The sequence below is a fragment of the Tachyglossus aculeatus genome, chromosome 13 (genome assembly GCF_015852505.1).
Source record: "Tachyglossus aculeatus isolate mTacAcu1 chromosome 13, mTacAcu1.pri, whole genome shotgun sequence".
In the NCBI taxonomy this organism is placed as follows: domain Eukaryota; kingdom Metazoa; phylum Chordata; class Mammalia; order Monotremata; family Tachyglossidae; genus Tachyglossus; species Tachyglossus aculeatus.
The window spans coordinates 4,805,290-4,826,009 of record NC_052078.1 but is presented as its reverse complement, the minus strand read 5'-3'; the positions used below and the strand labels follow the sequence as shown (position 1 = coordinate 4,826,009).

General features: G+C 50.6%; 1 protein-coding gene across 3 annotated transcripts in view; it reads left to right on the top strand.

The window, feature by feature from the left end:
* Window positions 1-832: 832 nt before the first annotated feature.
* The window catches only part of SMARCD3 (SWI/SNF related, matrix associated, actin dependent regulator of chromatin, subfamily d, member 3), a 37,719-nt gene continuing 17,831 nt past the window's right edge, over window positions 833-20,720 (top strand). For 2 of the 3 annotated variants that reach the window (XM_038755724.1, XM_038755720.1), the window contains exon 1: window positions 3,550-3,635. Coding sequence is in view for 1 of the 3 variants with exons in the window: in XM_038755722.1 (XP_038611650.1) it covers window positions 3,558-3,635 (78 nt within the window). In the remaining 2 variants the exon portion in view is untranslated. Of the gene's footprint in view, window positions 894-3,477; window positions 3,636-20,720 lie in introns of those variants that run through there. The other variant, XM_038755722.1, reaches the window with a different exon arrangement.

Genomic DNA, 20,720 nt, shown 5'->3' with positions numbered 1-20,720 from the left:
GACTGTCCTCTGGCTGTGGGTCTGTGCTTTGGGACTGTGCTGTGGTTGTGTGTCTGGGCTGTGGGATTGGGCTGTGGCTGTGAGTCTCTACTGTGATTGTGTGTCTGTGCTGTGGGACTGTACTTTGGGACTCTCCTGTTGCGGTGGGACTGTCCTGGGTCTGTGGGACTGTGCCGTGGGACTGTTCTGGGTCTGTGGGACTGTGCGGTGGTTGTGGGTCTGCGCTGCAGGACTGTACTTTGGGACTGTCCTGTGGCTGTGGGTCTTTGCTGTGGGACTGTCCTTTGGCTGTGGGTCTGCGCGGTGGGACTGTGCTGGGTCTGTGGGGCTGTGCGGTGGTTGTGGGGTCTGTGCTGTGGGATGGGCTGTGGCCGTGGGTCCTTGCTGTGATTGTGGGGCTGTGCTTTGGGACTGTCCTGTGGCTGTGGGTCTGTGCTGTGATTGTGGGGCTGTGCTGTGGGTCTTTGCTGTGTGTCTGTGCTGTAGGACCGTGCTTTGGGACTGCTGTTTGGTGGATGTGGGCCTGTGCTGCGGGACCGTCCTGTGTCGGTGTGTTTGGGGTGAGTGTGCGGGGGTCTTAGGACTGGGCGGGCTTCCGGGGGCGGTGCGGGGCGGTGCGGTGTGGGGCGGTGCTCGGCTGCCTCTTTGCAGACGGTCCCTGGGCCGCCCCGGCTCGGCTCGGCTCGGTCCGGCCCGGCCCGGCTGCCCTCGGCCCGGTTCTCCTCTCCTCTCCTCTCCTCCTCTGTCTCCTCTCCTCTCCTGTCGGGGGCCTGCAGCGGCTTCGGCTCGGGGCCCGGCCCAGCCCGGCCCCACCGCCCACCCGGGGGCCGGGGTCGCCGGGGTCCGCCCGGGCCCAGGACCAGGGCCAGGCCCAGGCCCAGGACCAGGACCAGGTGAGCCCTGGGCCCCTCGCGGCGCAGCGGGCCCGGAAAACCGCCTGCCGGCCCCTCCCCTGGGCCTGGCATCCCCCCGCCCCTGCCAGCTCCCTTTTACCACCATCTCGCCCCTCTCCCTGGCGTCTCCCCCCGCGCCCGGCATCCCCCTGTGTGCAGCTGGCAGCCCCCTTCCCGGCATCTCGACCCTTTCCCTGGCACCCTGGCACCTACCCCCGCCCCTGGCATCCTCCCTCCTGTTGGCCGCATCCTTTTCCCGTCGCCGCCACCCGTGCCCTGGAATCCTCCACCCGGTGACTGGCATGCCCACCCCCGGGGCTGGCACATTCTCTCCCACCTGCCAGCCCCTGGCCTGACCCCCCCCCCCCTCCCCAAACCAGCAGCCCCTTCTGCCCGCCACCCCTGCTCCCTCTCAATCAATCAATCAATCGTATTTATTGAGCGCTTACTGTGTGCAGAGCACTGTACTAAGCGCTTGGGGAGTACAAGCTGGCAATATATAGAGACAGCCCCTACCCAGCAGTGGGCTCACAGTTGGCATCTCTGGCTTACCTGGGGTTACCCTCTTCCTAAACCCTCCACTTTGCTTCCGCAGTCACTGCTCTTCTAGACTGTGAGCCCACTGTTGGGTCTCCATATGTTGCCAACTTGTACTTCCCAAGCGCTTAGTACAGTGCTCTGCACACAGTAAGCGCTCAATAAATACGATTGATTGATTCAGTGCTTCTCCTCCAGGGCTCCTCCACCTCCTCCTCCCTGGACAAAAACCTGGATTTGTTTTTTTCCTAATTAGAATGGGTTCAGCCTAGGAACCTGAAAGAAATCAGGCTGCAGGCTAATATAAATTATAATATACCGAAACCCTTTGCAGAGCCCGACTCGAAGCTTCCCCGTGCATTGGTGCTATGCCATTTAGAACAGTGCTAGGTGTATTCATTCGATTGTATTTATTGAGTGCTTACTTTGTGCAGAGCACTGTACCAAGCAGCGCTCAACAAGTATTGTTATTTGGGGAGTGCGAGGGGGGCAGAGGTTGGGTGAGGAGAGTTTTAAGGGCAGGCTTTTTGAACTGGTTTATAAGGATGCAAACTGGTGGTGTTATCTAGGCATTAGTCACATTCGGTACTTCCTAATGAACAACTCACTCTGGCTGTGTAGGCAACAGAGTCAAACCGGGAACACCACCTGTTCGGAAGTGAGTCGTTGGCCCAGTTTGGGCCTGACCAATTGGGTTATGGCAAATGTAGGTGCCTGTCACTAGAGAGGCAGTTTGGCTGTTGGTTTGATCCCTCTGATACTGGTTCGGTCATTTTTCTGCCCTGCCCCAGCTCCATCTCCACCTAAACCCTGTTTCTGCCCCTGTCTTGATCCCGTCTCTAAACCCCTGCACCAGCTCCATTATCTCTCTCTTGCACTGACACCGTCTCCATCTCTCACACTACCACTGTCTTTCCCCAGCACTGCCCCTGCCTCCTACTCCAATAATCTATCCTCTGTCCTTCCTTCCAACCTCCATTCCCTTCTTCCCTCCTCTTCTCTCATCTTCCTTCCTCTCGCTGTCATTCCCCCCTCGTTTTTCTTCCAGTCGGTCAATCAGTGATAGTTATCGAGCACTTACTGTGTGCAGAGCACTGTACTTAGAGAAGCAGCGTGGCTTAATGGAAAGAGCCCGGGCTTGGGAGTCAGAGGTCATGGGTCCTAATCCCGGCTCCGCCACTTATCAGCTGTGTGACTTCGGGCAAGTCACTTAACTTCTCTGGGCCTCAGTCACCTCATCTGTAAAATGGGGATTAAGACTATGAGCCCCACGTGGGACAACCTGATTACCTTGTATCTACCCCAGCGCTTAGAACAGTGCTTGGCATGTAGTAAGCGCTTAACAAATACTATAATAATAATTATTTTTATTATTACTAAGCATTTGGAAGAGTGCAGTGGAACAGAGTTTATAGATACAATCTTATCTGTAAGCCCGGTGAGGGTAGGGATTGTCTCTCTTTATTGCTGAATTGTATTTTCCAAGCAGTTAATACAGTGCTCTGCACACAGTAAGTGCTCAATAATTACGATTAAATGAATGAAGGAGTCTCCTGCACTGATGCCATATCTGTCTCTTGCACCGACCCTGTCTCCATCATTGACACCCTCTCTTGTTCAGGAAGTGGGCACTGACTCTCACTGAGGGAAGGCAACCCTGGCACTTGCATCGGGTGCCCAGGCAACACCCAGACACACCCAGAGCTATGGCAGCCCTCTCCCAGAGAAGTGAAGTGATTTGCCCAAGGTCACCCAGCAGACAAGTGGCAGAGCCGGGATTAGAACTTGGCTCTTTCTGACTTGTGGGCCAGGGCTCTATCCAGTAGGCCACACTGCTCCTCTTCCCTCAAGAGCCATTTTTCACTCCCTCTTCCTCCCCAGCTCCCTGCAACCAGCCCAGCAGAGACTGTGATTCTGGGAGCCCCAAGCCCAGGGAAGCCAGCGCAGGGGCCCGTCACCTTCCCCTCGACTTCCTCCCGGGGGACCAACCGGTCGAGGGTCCCAACCCTGAGGCCTGGCTCCCCACCCACCTGCACTCTCCTTCCAGGTCCGGACGGACGGGACCGGCATGGCTCGCGGGGTGGGAGGAGTGGAGCCCTCCTTGCCGGGGCACCGTGGGGGCACCGGATGTTCCTCCCCCTCCGCACTCTGCCACCGATGACTCCCGGCCTTCAGCACCCGCCTGCCAACTCCACCGTGGTTCAGGTAGGCTCCTCCGTCCTTCCTTCTGCCCCCACTTCACTTCTTCCCTCCTTTTCTCCCACCTTCCTTCCTCTCCCTATCCTTTCCCCTCGTTTTCCTTCCAGTCAGTCAATCAATCGTAGTTACTGAGCACTTACTGTGTGCAGAGCACTGTGCTACGTGTTTGGAAGAGTGCAGTAGAGCAGAGTTTGTAGACACAATCCCTGCTCATGAGGAGCTTACAGTTTAGAGGAGGAGACAGAGATTAAAATAAACTTCAAATAGGGTACTGGGAGTCCCTCCTTTTCTCTCCACTTTCCTCTTCGTTTTCCTCTCCCCTTTCCCCATCTTCCTCTTTCCTCCACCCCCCCCACCCAACACCTTAGCCCCCACTTCTGGGGCAGCAGGGGTGAGAGTGACTCCCTGGGCTCTTTTCTGTGCTCCAGCCCAAACAAGTCATTCAGTCAGTCAATCAAAAGTATTTATTGAGCGCTTACTGTGTACAGAGCACTGTACTAAGCACTTGGGAGAGTACAATGTGACAGAGTTGGTAAACACATCCCTGCCCGAGCTTATGGTCTAGAGGAGGAGCTTTCAATCTAAAGTCTGCCAGCTCTCAGATTTTCCACCCAGGGGAGAGGGGCTGCTCATCCCCTGCCTCCTACATATTGGGCTGCCTCTTTCTGGATTACTTCCAGGATTCCCTCCAGGCACCCACCTGAGGAGGGGGGCAGAGGGGGTGGGAAAGCTGGTAGGAACAGAGGCTCTCTGGCCCTCCCACCATCTGCTCCTTGACCGTCAGCGGGACTGGCCCTCGGCCCCGAGTCTGTCAGAGCGGCAGACTCATTCCCGCGGGCCTGTCTGGCCCCTACCTAAGCATAGAGTACAGTGTCTGGCACATAGTAAATGCTTAACAAATACCATTTTTATTATTAGAGGGGTGCTGGGGGAGGGGGAGAGCAGGGTTCAGCTTCATGCCAAGGAGTGGGGAGGGCGCCTTGAGTCAGGTGATAGAGCCTCAAATTCCTGTTTGCTCCTGGGGGTGAGGGACGGGGTTGGGGGATCACATTCCTCCTCTGGTATTCCTGGGTTTGCTGGGGAGCACGTGTTTGTTTCCCCATTCTCAGAATCCCATCCTTCCCTCCCCCGACCATTTCACAGATGGGGAAAGGGAGGCCCAAACAGGTGATGTAACTTGCCCAGGGTCACACAGCCAGTCCCGCGGAGCCAGCCCGTAGCGGAGCCCAGAACCCCATCCAGGGGCTCTATCTCCCCATGGGTGTCAGGTGAGGCCTGCCTCCCTGTCTTCCCCCCAACCCTGATTGGTTCCAGCCTGTTATAATAATAATAATAATAATAATAATAATAATAATAATAATAATGGCATTTATTAAGCGCTTACTATGTGCCAAGCACTGTTCTAAGCACTGGGGAGATTACAAGGTGATCAGGTTGTCCCACGGGGGGCTCACAGTCTTCATCCCCATTTGACAGATGAGGTCACTGAGGCCCAGAGAAGTGAAGTGACTTGCCCAAAGTCACACAGCTGACAGGCGGCAGAGCCGGGATTTGAACCCATGACCTCTGACTCCAAAGCCCGGGCTCTTTCCACCGAGCCACGCTGCTTCTGTTATTCCTTCAGCCAAATAGGTGCGCAGGGCTCTTGGGGTCGGGGGTTGGAAGAGTGTGGCTGGATAGACGGGGCAGACAGGGGTCCGATCAATCAATCAGTCATTCATTCAATCATATATATTGAGAGCTTGCTGTGCACAGAGCGTTGTACCAAGCACTTGTGAGAGTCCATATAACAATAAACAGACAAGGACCCTAAGTAGGTGGGAGAGTGCAATGGAGAAACTAGTCATGATCCCTGCCCTCAGGGAACGTACAATCTCGAATTTGCTGTCAGCGGTGGAAGAAAGAGGGAGATGGACTTGAGTTCGTGTTTAAGAACTAAAGAAGGAAGATGTCACGGTGAAACAAAGATGTCAAGTCCCTCTAAGCTCGCTGTGGACCGGGAACGTGTCTGCCATCCCCTTTGTACACTCCCAAGATCTTGGTACGTCCTCTGCACGTAGTAGATGCTTAATCAGTGCCATTGATTGATTGATTGTTGGGTGGCTGTCCATTAGTAAATATTCCTCCGTCTGTCTCTCCTGTTAGAGTGTAAGTTCCTTGTGGGCAGGGAATAGGTCTTGTGTTTCTGTTCACTGCCCCGAGTTCTGAGTAAAGTGCTCTGCACCTCCTGGACGCTCAGTAAATACCTTTATTACTATTACTACTACTACTACTACTACTATGCTAGAGAAGCAGCGTGGCTCATTGGAAAGAGCACGGGCTTTGGAGTCAGAGGTCATGGGTTTGAATCCCGGCTCCCCCACATGTCTGCTGTGTGACCTTGGGCAAGTCACTTAACTTCTCTGAGCCTCAGTTCCCTCATCTGTAAAATGGGAATTAAGACTGGGAGCCCCAGGTGGGACAACTTGATCACCTTGTATCCCCCCCAGCGCTTAGAACAGTGCTCTGCACATAGTAAGTGCTTAACAAATGCCATTATTATTATTATTATTGTTATTATTATTATTATTATTATTATTATTACTACTGCTGCTTCTGTTACTATTTGTGAGTACAGAAGCTCCGAGCGGGCCCCTTAGTGGTAGGAACGCTTCCGTTCACAAATGCTTCTCCCATCTGGCCTCCAGTGGCTGGTAGCCTTGCTTACCAGACCAATCTGCTTGGCCCTCTGTGCATTGCTTAAGCGCTTAGTACGGTGCTTTGCACAGAGTAAGCGCTCAATAAATACCATTGAATGAATGAATGACCTCCTTGGGCCCCTGGCCCAGCCTGGATTCCAAAAGGAGAAGCACCTCCCCTTCCCCATAATTTATTTTAGCATCTGTCTCCCCAGCTAGACTTCAGTTTGTTAAGGGTAGGGACTGTGTCTGCTAACTCGCTTAGTACAGCGCTCGGGGAGGAGAAAGCGCTCGATAAAAACTATCTGCTGATCAATTGGCATCACACCAAACTGGGCTAAACAGACCAGCACTGGTCCCCAAATTCCTCCCCCGGAGGGCCAGGGGGCAAGTGCCCTCACCCCCTACCCCCAACCACTTCTGTAGTTCAGTCGATCAATCCATTGTATTTACTGATTGCTTACTATGAGCACAGCACTGTACTAAGCGTTTGGTAGAGGACAGTACAACAGAATTAGCAGACGTGTTCCCTGCCCATAATGAGATCCCAGTCTAGGGGATGGAATCCATAGAATCCACCTGCCTCCGCGGTCACTTCCTTGGACCTCTCACCCTTCCCTGAGCATGGAACCAGCTGGGATCGAGGCAGCAAAAAGAAGCCACATGCCCTAGGTTGCCGACTTGTACTTCCCAAGCGCTTAGTACAGTGCTTTGCACACAGTAAGCGCTCAATAAATACAATTGAATGAATGAATGAGAAAGAGCCCAGGCTTGGGAGGCAGGGAACCTGAATTCTAATAATAATAATAATGGCATTTATTAAGCGCTTACTATGTGCAAAGCACCCGTCTCCAACACTTGTCCGTTGAATGACTTTGGCCACATCGCTGCCCTGAGCTGAGCCTCCACTTCCTCATCTCCAAAATGGGGATTCAATACCTGTTCTCCCTCCTAGTTAATAATAATAATAATAATGATGGCATTTGTTAAGCACTTACTATGTGCAGAGCACTCCTAAGCACTGTTGGGGGGGGGGGGGGAAGGTGATCAAGTATACATATATACCTGTATGTATGTATATATGTTTGTACAAATTTATTACTCTATTTATTTTACTTGTACATATCTATTCTGTTTATTTTATTTTGTTAGTATGCTTGGTTTTGTCTCCCCCTTTTAGACTGCGAGCCCACTGTTGGGTAGGGACTGTCTCTATATGTTGCCAATTTGCACTTCCCAAGCGCTTAGTACAGTGCTCTGCACACAGTAAGCGCTCAATAAATACGATTGATGATGATGAAGTTGTCCCATGTGGGGCTCACAGTCAATCCCCATTTAACAGATGAGGTAACTGAGGCTCAGAGAAGTGAAGTGACTTGCCCAGAGTCACACAGCTGACAAGTGGCGGAGCCGGAATTTGAACCCACGACCTCTGACTCCAAAGCCTAGGCTCTTTCCACTGAGCCACGCTGCTTCCTAGTTAGACTGTCTATCATCGTGTGTCTACCCCAATGCATAGTATAGTGCCTGAGACATAGTAAGCGCTTAACGAATGCCACAATTATTCCTCTTACTATTATTAAAGTGGGGATTCAGTACCCGTTCTCCCTCCTACTTAGACCGTGAATCCCATTTGGGGCAGGGTCTCTGCCCAACCTGATTATCCTGTATCTACCCCAGGCCGTAGCACAGTGCTTGGCTCATACTGAGCACTTATCAAGTACTGCAACTGTTTGGAATAATATTATTACTATTATTAGAGGCTTGGCCTCCCAGCCCTCCTTTCACCCCCTGACTCCACTAGCCTTCTGTCCCTGCCAAAGCTTTTTCGGCCCTGAATTTGTTTCTTCTGAATTCTGCAGGGCTGCGAGCGTTCCCATATATGGAGAAAGAGAGCAGGGGATGGCTTTCAGAGGGAAAGGGCAGGGATTCAGCTTGCCCCGAAGGAAGCAAAGGATGTTAAAAAACCACCAAGGCAGCCCCCTCCTAGAACCAGGGCAAGGATTTATGTGTAAATAGCTTTCCAAAATCTTGGGGCCACACCAGAAGCTCCCTGAGGGCAGGAATCGTGTCCACCAACTCTGCTGTATTTTTTTTAAAATGGTATTTGTTAAGCGCTCACTATGTGCCAGGCACTGAATTAAGCACTGGGGTAGATGAAAGATAATCAGGTTGCTCCCACATAGAGTTCACATTCTTAATCACCATTTTATAGGTAAAGGAACTGAGGCACAGAGAAGTCAAAGTGACTTTCACTCATGCATTCAGTTGTACTTATTGAGCGCTTACAGTGTGCAGAGCACTGTACTAAATGTTTAGGAGAGTACAATAGAATAATAAATAGACACATTCCCCTCCCACAACGAGCTTACAGTTTAGAGAGGGAGACCGACATTACCCTAGGTCATACAGCAGACAAGTGGCGGAGCCAGGATTAGAACCCAGGTCCTTTTGACTCCAAGGCCCGGGCTCTAAGCTCTAAGCCAAGCTGCTTCTCATGCTGAATTGTTCTTTCCCTCACAGAGGTCCTTAGTACAGGCCTCCGCTCACAGAAAGCACTCAATAAATACCATTGGTTCTGTAGGGCCACAAAATGTGCATTAGCCTTGCTTCCATGCCCTCCACTTTCATTCATTCATTCATTTGTATATATTTAGCACTTAATGTGTGCAAAGCACTGTACGAAGCGCTTGGGAGAGTACATTATAATAACAGACAGACACATTCCTGCCCACAAGGAGCTCACAGTCCAGAGGGGGACTATGTGCTCAGCACATAGGCTCAACAAATACCATAGTGAAAAAAACTTAAATTACAATATAACAGACACAGTCCCCGTTCACAATGAGTTTACAGTCTAGAGGGAGAGACAGACATTAATATAAACGAATACGTTACAGATATGGACATAAGTGTTGTGAGGCTGAGGGGGTGGTGAATAAAGGGAGCAAATCAGGGTGACACAGAAGGGAGTGGGAGAAGAGGAAATGAGGGATTAGTCAGAGAAGGCCTCTTGGGCTCCCGGGTTGTGTAACTAGTTAGTTTCCCTTGGGGGAAAGAGTCTAGCATCTGTAGCTCATCGGTGAACTTCTTCCCCTGTGCTTAGTTTAGTGCTTCTAGGCTGTAAGCTCATTATGGGCAGGAAACTGTCTGCTAAATCTGTTGTATTGCAATAATAATAATAATAGCGTTTGTTAAACCCTTACTATGTGCCGGGCACTGTTCTAAGCTCTGAGGTGGAGACAAGCAAATCGGGATGGACACATTCTCTGTCACAGATGGGGCTCACAGTCTCGATCCCCATTTTACAGATGAGGTAACTGAGGCCCAGAAAAGTGACGTGACTTGCCCAAGATCATACGGCAGACAAATGGCGGAGGCAGAATTAGAACCCATGACCTACTGACTCCCGGGCCTGTGCTCTATCCACTATACCATGCTGTACTCTCACAAGCACGTAGTACACAATAGTAAGCGCTCAATAAATGTGATCTGTTGATTGCTTTGGACACGGTGGGCATTTAATAAATGCTGTCACTGCTACTACTACTGTTACTTCTGCTCCCCAGGTGCCAGACTGAGACCACTGGCATCTTCTTCCCTGCCACAAAGACCCCACTGCCTGATTTCCACTAACGTCATCCAGATTTATTTCAGGCCCTTGTCAGAGAGACACCACCACCAAACCCACTGTGTGACAGTTCTCACAGACTGTAAGCTGGTTGTGGGCAGGCATTGTGCCGCTTCCATTGTACTCCCCCAAGCATTTCGTACAGTGCTCTGCAGGCAGTAAGCGCTCAATAAATATGATTGACTGACTGACACACCCTGGAACTTAGGCACTATCATATGTACATTTTCCCTTTTCCTTCTTCCTCCTGTCTATAATTTTTTTTTTAGTGTCAGCCTCTCGCACTAGATTAAAAGCTCCTTGAGAGCGGGAATCCTGTCCATTAATTCTATTGTACTCTCCCAAGTCCGCGGTACAGTTCTCAAAAACAATAAGAATGGTATTCATTAAGCTCTGGGACAGATAGAAGATAATTAGAACAGACACTGTCCCTGACCTGCATGGGGCTTACAGTCTAAGGGGAAGGGAGAAAAGCTATTTTATCCATTTTTTTAGCATATAAGAACACTGAAGGCCAGAGACATTGCATGACTTGCCCAAGGTCACTCAGTAGGCAAGTGGCCGAGCTGGGATTAGAACCTGTATATCCCGACTCTTGGTTAGTTGTGGTACTTGTTAAGCCCGTGCTGTGTGCCAAGCACTGTACTAAATGCTAGGTTAGATACAAGATAATTAAGTCCTATGTTCTAAGTAGGAGGGAGCACAGGTATTAAATCCCCATTTTGCAGATGAGCACTTAGCATAATGCTCTGTACACAATAGGTGCTTAGTAATTATTAGGTGATGATGATGAGAAAGAAGTTGAGTGGTTTGCCCAAGATCACACAGTGGCGGAGCCAGGATTAGCCTTTAGAATAGTGCTTGGCTCATAGTAAGCGCTTAACAAATACCATTATTATTATTATTATTATTAGGACCCAAGTCCTCTGACTCCCAAGCCCGGGCTTTTCCCATTAAGCCACGCTGCCTCATTGATAATACTATCTGTTGATTAGTGCAGATTTCCCTGGTTGTCTTCAATCAGTCAATCAATCAGTGGTAGTTATTGAGCACTTACTATGTGCAGAGCGCTGTGCCAAGGCCTTGGGAGCGGGTAACAGAATTAGCAGACACATTCCCTATCCATAACAAGTTTACTGCCTAGAGGGGGAGACAGACATTAATATAAATAAATAATTTGTAATATATCATTTAAAGGTCTGTCTTCGAGGTGCTTCATTCACTTCCGAAGCCTGAAGCCCTCTTCCATTGGCCAAAATGCCGCGATGGTCAAATATTTTAGACTGTGAGCCCACTGTTGGGTAGGGACTGTCTCTATATGTTGCCAATTTGTACTTCCCAAGCGCTTAGTACAGTGCTCTGCACATAGTAAGCGCTCAATAAATACGATTGATGATGATGATGATCCCGTGGAACTGAGTTCAAGTGCTACTTGCCTTCTTCCTGTCCTCTCTCCCACCAGTGGGTGTGTGTTAATTTGCGTGGCTGGACTAATAGTTATCGCATTTGCGACAGAAGGCAAGGGACCCTCGTTTCAACTTTAAAAAGATCACTTCTCCCATGTTTTGACAATTTTCTCCTATATGTCCGGAGCGCTATTCCACAACTCCATCGGGAAATTTAAGGCAAAATGCCTTCTGACGATTACATCATCTAGCCAAAATGGATGGGTCCCCTGGGAACCTCAGCTTCCTTCGTGCTTTGAAAAGTTTTCAGGAAGCGGCGGGGAGTCGGGACGGGGTGGGCGGGAGAGCGAGGTGGAGAACAGAGGGATGGGCCGCCTGGGGTAGGAACCCCCTTTCTGGTCGCGGAGAGTTCTTGGTCCCCAGCCCAGGCCCCCCAACTCCTCACTGCCCCTCACCCGCTGACCAGGCTCAGCTCTGTGAAGCTTCCAAAGTGCTTAGAACAGTGCTTGGAACATAATAAGTGCTTAACAAATACCATCATTATTATTATTATTCTCTGTCCCCCATGCTTCCGCCCATAGGGTCACAAGGTCAGGGAGAGGGGTCAATCAATCAATCAATCGTATTTATTGAGCGCTTACTGTGTGCAGAGCACTGTACTAAGCGCTTGGGAAGTACAAGTTGACAACATATAGAGACGGTCCCTACCCAACAGTGGGCTCACAGTCTAGAAGGGGGAGACAGAGAACAAAACCAAACATATTAGCAAAATAGAGTAGATATGTACAAGTAAAATAAATAAATAGAGTAATGGTCCCTTAGAGACACAGATGAGGTCCTTCCACTACAAGGCAAACTCCCTGAGGCTGATGATGATGGTGGTATTTGTTAAGTGCTGACTATGTTCCAGGCACTGTAATAAGCACTGGGGTAGATATAACCTAATCAGTCCGTGTCCATGTCCCACATGGGCTCACGCTCTTAATCCCCATTTTACAGATGAGGGAACTGAGACCCAGAGAAGTGAAGTCCATTCATTCAACCGAATTTAGGAAGTGACTTGCCCAAGGTCACATAGGAGACAAGAAGCAGTGCCGGGACTAGAACCTAGGTCCCGTGCTCTAGCCATTAGGCCACGCTGCTTCTCTGGAGATCTACCCACTTTATTGTATTGCAGTTTCCCAAGTTCTTAGTACAGTACTCTTTACACAGTAAGCACTCAATAAATACCACTGATCAATTGACCGATTGATTTCCATCCCATCTGTATTTCCTCCCCACCTGCCTGCTTCTTCCGTCACCCTCTGCTAGGGGTAAGGAACCTAGGAGAATCCTGTACTGCAAGTTGCGAGTTTTGGCTCCCCCATGTTGGGACGCAGCTATCGCTGACTTGCTGTGTGACCTTAGGCAAGTCATTTTACCTCTCTGAGTTCCAATGTCCTCATCTGCAAAATGGGGATAAGATACGTGCCCTCTCCACTTTTTTTTAATAGTATTTGTTAAGCACTCACTATGTGCCAGACACTGTACTAAGCGCTAGAGTAGATATAAGCTAATCAGGTTGGATTCACAGTCTTAATCTCCATTTTTCAGATGAAGTAACTGAGGCCCAGAGAAGTGAAGTGACTTACCCAAGGTCACACAGCTGACAGGTGGCAGAGCCAGTATGACTTCTTACATTGTGAGCTCTGTTTAGGCAGGGATTGTGTCCAGTTTGAAGGAGGTTGTAGTATATAAGAGAATCAATCAATCAATCAATCCTATTTATTGAGCGCTTACTGTGTGCAGAGCACTGTACTAAGCGCTTGGGAAGTACAAGTTGGCAACATATAGAGACAGTCCCTACCCAACAGTGGGCTCACGGTCTAAAAGGGGGAGACAGAGAACAAAACCAAACATACTAACAAAATAAAATAAATAGAATAGATATGTACAAGTAAAATAAATAAATAAAAAATAAGTAGAGTAATAATAAATAGAGTAAGAGAATCAATCAATCAATCGTATTTATTGAGCGCTTACTGTGTGCAGAGCACTGTACTAAGCACTTGGGAAGTACAAGTTGGCAACATATAGAGACAGTCCCCTTCCAGGGGTAATGTGTTGGTATATGGGGGGAAGTCAGTCAGTCATATTGAGCACTTACTGTGTGCAGAACACTGTACTAAGCACTTGGGAAAGGACTCTACAACAATAAACAGACACATTCCCTGCCCACAACGAGTTTACAGTCTAGAGGGGGAGACAGATGTTAATATAAGTAAATAAATGACAGATATGGACAGAAGTGAAGTAGGGCTGGTGTGGGGGGATGAATAAAGGGAGCAAGTCAGAGTGATGTAGAAGGGAGTGGGAGAAGAGGAAAGGAGGGATTAATCAGGGAAGGCCTCTTGGAGGAGATGGGCCTTTAATAAGGCTCTGAAGGAGGGGAGAGTAATTGTCAGATTGAGGAGGGAGGGCATTCCAGGCCAGAGCCAGACCAGAGGAGGGGTGATCCTCAGGAGCAGCGTATGGTACAAAGGAGGAGGGGTGTATTGGGACCACTCTTTGGGTGGATAAGGGCCTAAAACCAGATTTGCTGGGCAGGACCCCAGGATTGCTCAGGGTCTTTATGGGGCAGAGGAGGGTGGGCGAGTGGACAGATGAGGAGGAAGGTGACGGGAGGGGAACAGTGGTTGCTGGGCACCGAATGAAAACCAGCCATAGGATTGGTGGCGGAGAGAGGAAGTTTGGCTGTTTCACATTCCTGAGTTTTGACCTTCTGGAGGAGCATGGCTGAAAGACCTGTGACTTTCCTCTTTCCCATCACATGGAGGGAAACTGAGGCCCCAAACGTGGTGAGGGCTGGTTCAGGGAGTCCCAGGAACTGGGGGCGCTCTCCTGTGTAATCAGTCACTGGTATTTATCATCATCATCATCAATCGTATTTATTGAGCGCTTCCTATGTACAGAGCACTGTACTAAGCGCTTGGGAAGTACAAATTGGCATCAAGCGCCTAATGTGCGCAGAGCACTGTACTGAGCACTTCAGAGAGTACAACAGAGGTAGTAGACACGATCACCGCCCGCTTGGGCATGGGGGAAGACACAAAATAACTCACAGAGAAAGGATAATGGATAGGTGAATAAGTGATTAAATAGTACTTTTCCAAGTGTTCAGTAAAGTGTCCAGCACACAGTAAGTGCTCAATAAATGTCGTCGATTGATTAGAATGTGGGAAGTCGATATGTACGGAAGTGCTACGGGTTGGGATGAGTGCAGAAGTGCATGATTGCTGAGGTGGTATGACTATCCTCCTGCTTTTCTCTTCTCCTCATGGCTCGCTCTCTCTCCTCATGGTTCCCTCTCTTTCCTTCCCTCTCTCCCTCTTTTCCTCATGGTGCTCTTTCCTTCCCTCTTTCCCTCTCTTCTTCTACTCATGACTCTCTTTCCTTCCCTCTCTTCCTCTACTCCTCAAGTCCCTTTTGCTTTCCTTCCCTTTCTTCCTCTTCTCATGGTGCTCTCTCTTTCCCTCTCTCCATCTCTTCCTCTACTCCTCATGGTGCTTTTTCTTTCCTTCCCCCTCTCCTTCTCCATCTCTCTCCTTCCCTTTCTCTCTCTCCTTTCCTCCCCCTCGCTCCCCCCTCCCTCCTCTTCCTTTCTGTCTCCTTCTCCGTATCTCCTCTTCCTCTCTCTCCATCTCTCTCTCTTCCCTCCCTCTTTCTCCCTCTCTCCTTCTCTTCCACTTCCTCCCTCTCCCTCCTGTTCCCCTCTCCCTCTCTTCTCCTCTCCCTCTCTTCTCCTCCCTCCCTCTCTCTCCCACCACATTCTGTCTCTCCTCTTCCACTCTCTCTTTCCCTCTTCCTGTCTCCCTCTCCCCATCTGCTCTTTGCTCCCAGATTTTGAATTTCTCTGGGTTGCCTTTCCCTGCTTTTTCCAAAGAAAATCAGCCATACACAAGCTTGCTCTCGGTTGAGTGCTTGCTTCCTCTCTCTTGGGGCGATACCGTCTCCTAATAATAATAATAGTAATGGTAATACTAATAATAATCGTGGTATTTGTTAAGCGCTATTATGTGTCCAGCGTTGTACCAAGCAGGGAGGGACATATAAGTGCTGAGGGTGTGAAGAAGGGGTGGTGGTAGATATGGAGATGGATGGCGTGTGGGGCAGGGACCTTCCCCTACTCTTTCCCCAAGCCCCACCACCCCTCTTAATCTTAATCTTAAATACTATTTAAGTGGAACAGAAGCAGCGTGGCTCAGTGGAAAGAGCCCGGGCTTTGGAGTCAGAGGTCATGGGTTCGAATCCCAGCTCCTCCACATGTCTGCTGTGTGACCTTGGGCAAGTCACTTAACTTCTCTGAGCCTCCGTTACCTCATCCGTAAAAATGGGGATTAAGACTGTGAGCCCCACGTGGGACAACCTGATCACTTTGTATCCCCCCAGCGCTTAGAACAGTGCTTTGCACATAGTAAGCGCTTAACAAATGCCAACATTATTATTATTATTAATCCTTCCCACAATCCCCACACCAGCCTGCATGGGCTGTGGAGGGGGAAGACTGACCCCCGCCCTATTTCACCCACCACGGTCGGGATTGAAGACGTCCGACCAGCACCTCAAGTTTTCCAGACTTCGCAGGAGAGTGTGTGTGTGTGTGTGTGTGTGTGTGTGTGTGTGTGTTTTGGGGTGCAGGGGGTGTGGGTTACGCCCAATGCAGGGTGGTCCCTCGAACCACTGCTGCTTCCACCTTGCCCACTGACTGCCCCCCTTCTTCGGAGCAGATGGCAGCGTTGGGGGAGAAGGTGGCACAGAGCAGACTGCTGAGTAAGTTGGGCCAGAGAATTGCAAGCTCCTCGTGGGCAGGGAGTGTGTCTGTTGTACTGTCCCAAGAGTACAGGGCTCTGCATACAGTAAGTACTAATAATAATTCTGGTATTTGTTAATCACTTACTATTCGTTCATTAACTCAGCTTGGCACATAGGAAGCACTTAACAAATACAGTCATTATTTATCGAGCACTTACTGTTTGAATTTCGGTCACTGGTATTTATCAAGCGCCTAATGTGTGCAGAGCACTGTACTGAGCACTTCAGAGAGTACAATAGAGGTAGGAGACACGATCATGGCCCTCTTGGCGCTTGGGCATGGGGGAAGAAGCAAAATAACTTACAGAGAAAGGATAATGGATAGGTGAATAAGCACTTAAATAGTACTTTTCCAAGTGTTCAGTAAAGTGTCCAGCACACAGTAAGTGCTCAATAAATGTCATCAATTGATTAGAGCGTGGGAAGTAAGTACTGTAGTGTACAGCTTCACTTTATTAAGTGCTTGGGAGAGTACAGTATAACAATAAACAGACACTTATGTCTCACATTTTGGCACTCTATGTGGCAGGCACTGTACTAAGCACTGAGGTAGATGCAGGATAATTGGGTTAGATAGCGTCCCTGTCCCAAATGGGGTTCACAGCCTTAATCCCCATTTTACAGATGAGGAAACGGAGTCCCAGAGAAGTGAAGTGACTTACCCAAGGACACACAGCCAACAAGTGGAGGAGCCGGAATTAGAACCCAGATCCTCTTTCTACTAGGCCATGTTGCTTCTCACTTGTCTGCTGCTTGACCTTGGGCAAGTCATTTAACTCCTGTGTGCCTCAGTTACTTTATCTGTAAAATGGGGATTAAGACCGTGAGCCCCATGTAGACCATGGCCTGTGACCAACCTGATTATCTTGTATCTACTCCAGTGCTTAGTACAGTTCCTGGCACTCAGTAAGAACTTAACAAATTCCATTTAAAAAAAAAAAAAAAGGTGGGCCCTGGAGAGAAGAGGAATGAGTAGCAGTATGGCCTCCTGGAAAAAGAAGAGGCCTGGGAGTTGGAGGACCTGGATTCTAATCCTGGTTCTGCCACTTGCTTGCTGTGTGACCTTGGGCAAGGCACTTCACTTCTCTATGCCTCAGTTACTGCAGCTGTAAAAATGGGGGTTCAGTACCCGCTCTCCCTGCTACTTAGATTGTTGAGCCCCAGGTGGGTTAGGAGCTGTGTCCAACCCGATTAACTTGTATCGACTCCAGTGTTTAGGACATAGTAAGTGTTTAACAAATACCATAATACCACAAATACCATTAAAAAAAAATGTATTCTTTGGAACTCCCAGGAATTGCATTCCAGGGTGGGAAGTGTCTAGCCGAGGGAAGACGGCACTGGCTTTGTGGTCGGAGAAGGGGGCTACGTACACATGCACCTTTCCCGGCCCCCCACCCACCCAAGATCAGATCTGTGACTTTTGGACTGGCCTTCCCAATCTCCAGCAAGACTAAAGGTTCCCAGCAGGACTGGAAAAACTCTCCGCCTCCAAATCAGATCATTCTGAACCATCTACCCATCAATTCATCAATAGTATTTATTGAACGCTTGTTGCTTTCAGAGCAGTGTACTAAACGCTTGGGAGGGTACAACACAACAGAGTTGGAGACATGTTCCCTGCCCACAGGGACCTTATAGTCTAGAGGATTAATAAATCAGTCAGTGGTGTTTATTGAGTACTTGCTGTGTACAGAACAATGTACTAGGCACTTGGGAGAGAGCAGTACAGTAGGACTGGAAGATGCGATCCCTGCCCACAAGGAGCTTACAGCCTAGAGGGGGAGGCAGATATTAAAATGAATTAGAGGTAGGGAAAATGGGAGAGTAGGAGGATAGGTATCATTCCTGAACCCCTCCCCAGGCCCGCCACCTGCCATCCCACCCCCTACCCTCCAGTGAAAGTTGGGGCACCGATGGGTGAGCGGCCAGGGCAGGGGGCCCCCAAAAGACCCATAGGGTGGGAGGGAGGCCTGCCTGCCTGGGTTCTGGGATACTGGGTGGGTGGTGGGATTTGAGAAGCAGCGTGGCTCAGTGGAAAGAGCACGGGCTTTGGAGTCAGAGGTCGTGGGTTCAAATCCCAGCTCCTCCAATTGTCAGCTGTGTGACTTTGGGCAAGTCACATAACTTCTCTGTGTCTCAGTTACCTCATCTGAAAAGTGGGGATTAAGATTGTGAGCCCCACGTGGGACAACCTGATCACCTTGTATCCTCCCCAGTGCTTAGAACAGTGCTTTGCACATAGTAAGCGCTTAATAAAGGCCATCATTATTATTATTATTATTATTTGAAAGTGGGGTGAGGCACAGAGGTGGAGATCCCACAAGGAAGCTGGAAGAAGGGTGTGTCAGCTTCAGCAACCCCAGGGAACCTCACTCTCCGTTCTTCCATCCCCACAAACTTCCTTGGTCATCTCCCCGTCCCCCGCCCCTTCCCCACAGCTCCAGCCTTCCTTATTACTCAGGAAAGCCAGAAGATGTAGGCCAGAAGGGGCAGGCTTAGGGACCACCCGCCCCCACCTTGACACAGCCCCCGGCCCCAGTCGGATCCCACCTCCTCCCCCCTTGCATTCAAGAGCATCTCTCTGCCTCCTTGGCATCTGCCCACCCTTCCGCTCTCTCCATTTTCTCTCTTCCCCCAGATCTCGGCCTCTGCTCCCTCGCCTTTCTCTCCCTCGCCCCCCTCTACCTCCCTGCTCCCCTTCTCTTTCCCTCCTGCCTCCAGAGCGGGTTGCAGACAGGCTCTGGGTAACAGGGGGCAGGAACTGGGGGGACTTAGGGCTGCTGGGCCCTCTGCATCCCCCTCCCCCGAACATGTAGGCTGCAAGCATCTTCCTGGAAAGGAAGGAGTCCTCTTCCTCCTCCGTCTCCTTTCTCCTCCTCCCTTTCCCTCATTCTCCTCCTCCCTCTTCCTCCTTCTCCTCCTCCCTATCCCTGCTTCTCTTCTTCCTTCTTCTACCTCCTCGTCCCCTTCCTCCCCCTCCTTCCTCTCCTTCTCCGCCTCCTCTCCTCCCTCTCCCTCCTTTTCTTCCTCCCTCCTTCTCCTCTTCCCCTCCCTTCTCTTCTCTCTCCCTCCTCCTCCCTCTCCCTCCTTTTCTTCCTCACTCCTTCCTCCTCCTCTTCCCTCCAGCTGCCTTTGAGTCCCACAGCTAGGCCACCGGCTGACCTTCACGGGAGGGAAGGCGCATTGCGCATGCCCGGGCCTTGCTCTGGGCTCCCAGCTCTGGGCTGCCCAGGGGCCCCCAGAGCCCGGCTTTGGAGGGGAGGGTCGTGGCCCCCACTGCCCACCCCCAGCCCACCCCCCTGCCTGGGCCAGAGGGTCCCTGGGGTGGGCCAGAGCCAGGCCGGCTGCAGTGGGAGACCCCGGCCCCTGCTCCCTGGCCGTCTCCCCCTGCATGGGGAGAGAGAGAGAAGCTTTGCCATTTGGTGCTGTTGGTGCTTCAGTGAGTGAAGGAGAGATGGGGGGACGCCAAGGGGGACTCCGGCTCCGGCTGCTGCAGCGCCTGGGCCGGGATGCCGGAATGCCGGGACACCGGGACACCTGGATATGGGCATCCGGACCTCAGGCGGGGCTAGGGCCTTAGCCAGGGGCCTGCGTCCCACCTGGGAAAAGCAGCAGCTTCTCCTAGTGGCTAGAGCCCGGGCCTGAGAGTCAGAAAGACTTGGATTCTGATCCTGGCCCCACCACTTGTCTGCTGGGTGACTTGGAGCGAGTCACTTCGCTTCTCCACGCCTCAGTTCCCTTGTCTGTAAAATGGGGATCAAGACTGTGAGCCCCATGTGGGACAGAGACTGCGTCCAACCGGATTAGCTTGTGTCTAATACAGTGCCTGGCACGTAGTAAGTGCTTAACAAATAGCTACTTTCCAAGCGCGTAGTACAGTGAACTGCACACAGTAAGCGCTCAATAAATACGATTGAATGAATTTTTTAAAAAAGACTCTCCCCCTCCCCACCGGCCTCGATTCCACTAATGCATCACCTGCGTCCTCTAAGCTGCTGGGGGTTGGCATCAAAGGGCAGTGTGGCCACTGCTCATTCGTTCATTCATTCGATCGTATTTATTGAGCACATACCGTGTGCAGAGCACTGCGCTCCTCAGTCCCCAGCCCAAACTGGCCCGTCCTGGCCGGGTCCACCTGGGATGCAAGTTGGTACCCCTGAAGAGGGAATCCCTCGTGTCTCTGCAGAGACACACGCATGGGTCGGTGCAGATGGGTCCATATGGGTATCAGTCAATCAACGGTATTCCTCCAGCGCTTACTGTGTGCAGAGTGCTGTACTGAATGCTCGGGAGAGTACGACTCAGTAGAGTTGGTAGACGCGATCCCTGCTCATGAGGAGCTTACAGTCTACGGGGGGTATGGACAGAAAAATCTATTGCAGAAAGGGGAAATAGTAGAGGGGGAGGATATGTATGTAGGTGTGGCGGGGCTGAGGAGAGTATCAAAATGCTTAAGGGGCCCACAGACAAGTGCGGAGGTGACATGGGACTGCAGAGATGGACACGTGTGTCCCTGCAGATG